At 52.1% G+C, this 7,500-nt stretch overlaps 1 protein-coding gene across 2 annotated transcripts in view; it reads right to left on the reverse strand.

Moving 5' to 3' along the window:
• Positions 1-3,566: 3,566 nt before the first annotated feature.
• Positions 3,567-7,500, reverse strand: part of phtf2 (putative homeodomain transcription factor 2) — a 12,959-nt gene continuing 9,025 nt past the window's right edge. Inside the window, exons 3-7 of one of the 2 annotated variants that reach the window (XM_079870197.1) lie at positions 6,272-6,328; positions 6,130-6,141; positions 3,950-4,019; positions 3,707-3,865; positions 3,567-3,601 (exon numbers count right to left, since the gene is read on the reverse strand). In XM_079870197.1, the coding sequence (XP_079726323.1) occupies positions 3,591-3,601; positions 3,707-3,865; positions 3,950-4,019; positions 6,130-6,141; positions 6,272-6,328 (309 nt within the window). In that variant the 3' untranslated portion in view covers positions 3,567-3,590. The remainder of the gene's footprint in view (positions 3,602-3,706; positions 3,866-3,949; positions 4,020-6,129; positions 6,142-6,271; positions 6,329-7,500) is intronic. The other variant, XM_079870198.1, reaches the window with a different exon arrangement.

Consider the following 7,500-nt stretch of genomic DNA (forward strand, 5'->3'; position numbering starts at 1 on the left):
GAGGATAGAGTGAGGATGGAGGATAGAGTGAGGGATGGAGGATAGAGTGAGGGATGCGGGAGGATAGAGTGAGGGATGGAGGATAGAGTGAGGGATGCGGGAGGATAGAGTGAGGGATGGAGGATAGAGTGAGGATGCGGAGGATAGAGTGAGGGATGGAGGATAGAGTGAGGGATGGAGGATTAGAGTGAGGGATGCGGAGGTGGAGGATAGAGTGAGGGATGCGGGGGGGGATAGAGTGAGGGATGCGGGGGGATAGAGTGAGGGATGCGGGATGAAGGATAGAGTGAGGGATGCGGGAGGATAGTGAGAGTGAGGGATGCGGGATGAAGGATAGAGTGAGGGATGCGGGGGGATAGAGTGAGGGATGCGGGATGAAGGATAGAGTGAGGGATGCGGGAGGATAGAGAGGGATGCGGGATGGAGGATAGAGTGAGGGATGCGGGATGAAGGATAGAGTGAGGGATGCGGGGGGATAGAGTGAGGGATGCGGGATGAAGGATAGAGTGAGGGATGCGGGAGGATAGAGAGGGATGGAGGATAGAGTGAGGGATGGAGGATAGAGTGAGGGATGCGGGGGGATAGAGTGAGGGATGGAGGATAGAGTGAGGGATGGAGGATAGAGTGAGGGATGGAGGATAGAGTGAGGGATGGAGGATAGAGTGAGGGATGCGGGGGGATAGAGTGAGGGATGCGGGGGGATAGAGTGAGGGATGCGGGAGGATAGAGTGAGGGATGGAGGATAGAGTGAGGGATGGAGGATAGAGTGAGGGATGCGGAGTGGAGGATAGAGTGAGGGATGGAGGATAGAGTGAGGGATGGAGGATAGAGTGAGGGATGCGGAGTGGAGGATAGAGTGAGGGATGGAGGATAGAGTGAGGGATGCGGAGTGGAGGATAGAGTGAGGGATGGAGGATAGAGTGAGGGATGGAGGATAGAGTGAGGGATGCGGGAGGATAGAGTGAGGGATGGAGGATAGAGTGAGGGATGCGGGAGGATAGAGTGAGGGATGGAGGATAGAGTGAGGGATGCGGGAGGATAGAGTGAGGGATGGAGGATAGAGTGAGGGATGGAGGATAGAGTGAGGGATGCGGAGTGGAGGATAGAGTGAGGGATGCGGGGGGATAGAGTGAGGGATGCGGGGGGATAGAGTGAGGGATGCGGGATGAAGGATAGAGTGAGGGATGCGGGAGGATAGAGTGAGGGATGCGGGATGAAGGATAGAGTGAGGGATGCGGGGGGATAGAGTGAGGGATGCGGGATGAAGGATAGAGTGAGGGATGCGGGAGGATAGAGAGGGATGCGGGATGGAGGATAGAGTGAGGGATGCGGGATGAAGGATAGAGTGAGGGATGCGGGGGGATAGAGTGAGGGATGCGGGATGAAGGATAGAGTGAGGGATGCGGGAGGATAGAGAGGGATGCGGGATGAAGGATAGAGTGAGGGATGCGGGAGGATAGAGTGAGGGATGCGGGATGAAGGATAGAGTGAGGGATGCGGGGGGATAGAGTGAGGGATGCGGGATGAAGGATAGAGTGAGGGATGCGGGAGGATAGAGAGGGATGCGGGATGGAGGATAGAGTGAGGGATGCGGGATGAAGGATAGAGTGAGGGATGCGGGGGGATAGAGTGAGGGATGCGGGATGAAGGATAGAGTGAGGGATGCGGGAGGATAGAGAGGGATGCGGGATGGAGGATAGAGTGAGGGATGCGGGATGAAGGATAGAGTGAGGGATGCGGGGGGATAGAGTGAGGGATGCAGGATGAAGGATAGAGTGAGGGATGCGGGATGAAGGATAGAGTGAGGGATGCGGGATGGAGGATAGAGTGAGGGATGGAGGATAGAGTGAGGGATGCGGGATGGAGGATAGAGTGAGGGATGGAGGATAGAGTGAGGGATGCAGGATGAAGGATAGAGTGAGGGATGCGGGATGAAGGATAGAGTGAGGGATGCGGGGGGATAGAGTGAGGGATGCAGGATGAAGGATAGAGTGAGGGATGCGGGATGAAGGATAGAGTGAGGGATGCGGGATGGAGGATAGAGTGAGGGATGGAGGATAGAGTGAGGGATGCGGGATGGAGGATAGAGTGAGGGATGGAGGATAGAGTGAGGGATGCGGGATGGAGGATAGAGTGAGGGATGGAGGGAGGGAGGGATGGAGGATAGAGTGAGGGATGGAGGATGGAGTGAGGGATGCGGGATGATAGAGTGAGGGATCTTAAAGAGTTCCTCGTTTGTCATCTTGTCTTCCCAGGTTTTTCCTATGATGAACCGTAGGCTTCTGGTGTGAAAGCACTGAGTCTACTTTCTTGTGAGCGATAGTTGGCCAGCTTTCTGCTCCGTAGAGGAGAATGCTCAGGACACAGGCTTCATAGACTCTGACTTTAGTTCGGACAGGCAGGTGCTTATTCCGCCACTCGTTTAGTGAGTCTTCCGAAGGGAGAAGCTGCTTTCCCAAGTCTGGGACCCAATTCGAGATCAAGTGTTGCATTTCGAGTCATTGTAGAGTTAAGGGGGGTCTCAGTGATTGTGAATGTATGAGAGTCAATGGCCTGTGACATTGTAACAGTCTTTTTCAGACTAATGGTCCAAATTTGTCACATGATTCGGCAAATCGATCTATGAGGATTTGAAGCTGATCCGGAGATGACGCGCATCATCGGCGTAGAGTGATTCACACACAACAAATTGCTGGGTCTTTGTTTTAGCTTTGAAACGAGACAGATTGAAGAAATTTCCATTGTTACGTGACAACAGGGAGACACCAGTATTGTTGTCCAGGTCTTCATATGCTCTTTTGAATACATAGGAGAAGAAAATACCGAACAGTGTAGGCGCTAATACACAGCCTTGTTTTACACCTCGTTTGATGGGAAACGTACCAGACAGCTCACCGCCAAACTTCACCCAGCACACCGTCATGAAGTGACTGAATCAGTAAGGGTAGAGGAGGAGGACAGCCAGCTTTCTTAAGGACCAGGAAAGGAGATTTTCCTGCTAACGTTTCATAGGATACGAGCAAGTACTTTGCCAGTGACAGACAGCAATGAAATACCTCGATAATTGTTAGTCACCATGATCGCCTTTGTTCTTATAAAGACTGGTGATCGTTGCGTCTTTGAAATCTTGTGGTACTTGTTTGGCATGCCAGCATTTCAGAATGAGTTGCTGAAGATGACTGGCTAACGAGATTAGACCCGCTTTTAGCAGCTCACTTGGTGTTTCATCTGCATCTGATGCCTTTATTTACTCATACTTTCAATGGTGGATAACACCTCGGCAATGTCAGGTTCATCATCAAGGTGATTATGGATTTGAGATTGAGGGAGGTTTAAGAGAGTCTGACGGCAAGCGTTTCCCTCTGTTCCATATAGCTCGCTGTAGTTAGGGTTAGGGTTAGCTTGCTGTAGTGCTCTATCCATCTTTTAAATGAGGTTTAAATTCCTGTTCTAGGAACTCCATTATAGGATCTCGAGCCACCAGGGTGGGTTCCCCTAGGAACGTTTTCCTGGTTGCATTCGCACTACTGGTTATTTCTGATATTCTGGATGAGTGAGATTGGTGTGTTTTGTTATTGCTGGAGATCATCTTACACTAAACCTGAAGGAGGGACATGTAGAGACACATTCAGAAGGACAATCCACATGTAAATCACAGGCGTGTTCTCTCTCACACACACACACACACACACACACACACACACACCCTGCAGCAGGTAGAGAGACAGCAGCAGGTAGAAGACGGTCCTGGACGTGACCTGGATCCACCAGCGGAAGAAGAAGGGGAAGAACACCACCCTGACGATGCCCTTCCGGGTCAGAGCCGTCCACGGGCTCTCAGGCTTCGCTTTAGCAAACGCAGAACCTGACAGATAAACACACCACTGGTCACGACCTGCGACCTGTGAAACTGTGAACGCAGAGAAATCTGTGTGTGTGTGTGTCTGACCTCTGACCAGATCCACGTCAATCAGGTCTGGCTTCACGTGACCCGTCTTCTTCGGTTTGTTCCTCAGACCCTAGAGAGAGAGAGAGAGAGAGAGAGATTGACACACAGTCTCTATCAAACATCATTCATTCACACTGAAACCATGCGTGTCACACACTTCATATGAGTTTAATTAGTCAATTCATGAGTAGAGCAATTACATACTCTCCTCCTTCAGTCACGCACACATTTAATACCACAGATTATTAGGAATTTAGAACTGATTTTTTCACACGAAAACACCGCTGTGATGCGCTCTATTGAGGCCCCGGTCTCGCGCTCTATTGATGGCCCGGTCTCGCGCTCTATCGAGGCCCCGGTCTCGCCCTCGCGCTCTATTGAGGCCCTGGTCTCGCGCTCTATCGAAGGCCCGGTCTCGCGCTCTATCGAGGCCCCGGTCTCGCCCTCGCGCTCTATTGAGGGCCTGGTCTCACGCTCTATCGAAGGCCCGGTCTCGTGCTCTATTGAGGCCCCGGTCTCGCCCTCGCGCTCTATTGAGGGCCCGGTTTCGCGCTCTATTGAGGGCCCGGTTTCTCGCTCTATTGAGGGCCTGGTCTCGCGCTCTATTGAGTGCCTGGTCTCGCGCTCTATTGAGGGCCTGGTCTCGCGCTCTATTGAGGGCCCGGTCTCGCCCTCGCGCTCTATTGAGGGCCCGGTCTCGCGCTCTATTGAGGGCCTGGTCTCGCGTTCTATTAAGGGCCCGGTCTCGCCCTCGCGCTCTATTGAAGGCCCGGTCTCACGCTCTATTGAGGCCCCGGTTTCTCGCTCTATTGAGGGCCCGGTCTCGCCCTCGCACTCTATTGGGGGCCGGTCTCGCGCTCTATTGAGGGCCCGGTCTCGCCCTCGCACTCTATTGGGGGCCCGGTCTCGCGCTCTATTGAGGCCCCGGTCTCGCGCTCTATTGAGGGCCCAGTCTCGCCCTCGCACTCTATTGAGGGCCCGGTCTCGCGCTCTATTGAGAGCCCGGTCTCGCGCTCTATTGAGGCCCCGGTCTCACGCTCTATTGAGGGCCCGTTCACGCGCTCTATTGAGGCCCAGGTCTCGCGCTCTAGTGAGGGCCCGGTCTGCCCTCTTTACATTTGTCTGCCTATCCCTCGTTACGCAAGACATTCGGCCACACACACACACACACACACACACACGAGTCACAGCGCAACACAAACACAAACAATCTGAATGAGATTCACTCTAAGCTGCTACACATGAGACCCGTCTTCATCATCATCATAATCATCATCATCAGTGAGGAGTTTAATGTCTGCCGAAGTTAATCCGGCTTCCGGCATTAGGGACCGGCATGAGGGACCAGTCTCGTGCTCTATTGAGGCCCCGCTCTCGCGCTCTATTGAGGCCCCGGTCTCGCCCTCGCGCTCTATTGAGGCCCCGGTCTCGCACTCTATTGAGGCCCCGGACTCGCGCTCTATTGAGGGCCCGTTCTCGCGCTCTATTGAGGGCTCAGTCTCGTGCTCTATTGAGGGCCCGTTCTCGCGCTCTATTGAGGGCCCAGTCTCGCGCTCTATTGAGGCCCCGGTCTCGCACTCTATTGAGGCCCCGGACTCGCGCTCTATTGAGGGCCCGTTCTCGCGCTCTATTGAGGGCCCGTTCTCGCGCTCTATTGAGGGCTCAGTCTCGTGCTCTATTGAGGGCCCGTTCTCGCGCTCTATTGAGGGCCCAGTCTCGTGCTCTATTGAGGGCCCGTTCTCGCGCTCTATTGAGGGCCCGGTCTGGCGAGCAGAACGAGTCGAATAACTTTCTGCCCTCTATATATTTTTCTGCCTATCCCTCGTTACGCAAGACATTCGGCCACACACACACACACACACACACACACACACACACACACACACACACACACACACACACACACACACGAGTCATAACGCAACAATCTGAATGACATTCACTCTAAGCTGCTACACGAGACCTGTCTTCATCATCATCATCATCAGTGAGGAGTTTAATGTCTGCCGAAGTTAATCTCAGTACATGACAGTCGTTACTGATGTGACCTTGTCTAAACATGCTCTCATACACACACAAGCATCCAGTTGTGTGAAGACATCAAAGCCAATCTGACACACACAGACAGGGTTAGACACACGCAGCGCCACCTACAGGCTGAGAGCGGCAGCGGTACTCACCCGTCTAATGAACTGAGGAGAGAGAGGTGATAGAGCGAGAGACGTTTAAGAAGAAGAAGAAAACTACACACACACACACACACACAGTCTCTCTCTCACACACACACACACACACACACACACACACACACACACAAGTTACCTTGATCTCTCTCTGTTCCACTGATTTCTCCCATATCTGCTGGTCATACGCACCGATCTGACACACACACAGAAGAGACAGACAGGTTTAACATCAGACATGATCTGAACAGCATTCATGTGTTTAAACATCTGAACAGACACACACACTCTTCATGAGTGTTTAGTTGTGGTGTAAACGCAGTGATCGATCATGCCGCTGACAGTCAGATTCACACTGTAACCCGGAGCACGTGTGTTTAACGAGCCGACGGCTAATAAAGGGTTACTGGTTTAGAGTGTCAGTGTCATGAGTGTAAATGTGTGTGATCCACGAGCAGCGGCAGCTCTGATTGGTCTGATTGTTGCCGGGGACGACAGCTCTGATTGGTCTGATTGTTGCCGGGGGTGACAGCAGCGCAGTGTCATTTCCACACTGGAGGTGAAGACTGAGATGCTGAAGTCACATGACACACGGTGGAAAACACTCAATAATTCATGAGTTCAGTCTCATTAAACATACAGTGAGTGCACGACCTATATATGTGTGTGTGTGTGTAAGAGAATGTGTGAGAGTGAGGGAGTGTGAGAGAGTGTGACTGTGTGAGAAAGAGTGTGTGAGAGAGAGTGGTGTGTGTGTGTGTGTGTGTGTGTGTGTGTGTGTGTGTGTGTGTGTCAGAGTGAGTGAGTGCGCGTGTGTGTGTGTGTGTGTGTGTGTGTGTGTGTGTGTGTGTGTGTGTGTGTGTGTGTGTGTGTGAGAGAGAGAGAGAGAGTGAGAGTGTGTGTGTCTGAGAGTGAGTGAGTGAGTGAGTGAGTGAGAGTGTGTGTGTGTTAGTGAGTGAGTGAGAGAGAGAGAGTGAGAGTGTGTGTGTGTGTGTGTGTGTGTGGGTGTGTGTGTGTTAGTGATGCGCGGATCGGGCGGGTCAAGTATGCTAATAAAAATAACATTCTGATTAATTTCGGGTGGGTCGCGGGTGGATATGATAAATCATTATTAATGAAAATATTAACTACATTCTGTAAAATATGAGCATGTCTAAAATGTAATTTTTTCCGCCAGGCAGAGAGGCACTAATCTGCACTCTCTTTAAGAGATACGCTGCGCGGGATCCGCTTCTTTAAGCAGAAATGGAGCAGGTCCGAGTGAAGTAGAAAAGAAGAATTAAAAACAAAAGGAAGGAAAGAAAGAAAAGTACCGTGTGGGAGCGTTTCAGCGAAGTGGCTAACGAGGATGAATCAAGTGCTGGGTGT

The sequence above is a fragment of the Squalius cephalus genome (genome assembly GCF_949319135.1).
Source record: "Squalius cephalus genome assembly, chromosome: 4".
Taxonomy (NCBI): Eukaryota; Metazoa; Chordata; class Actinopteri; order Cypriniformes; family Leuciscidae; genus Squalius; species Squalius cephalus.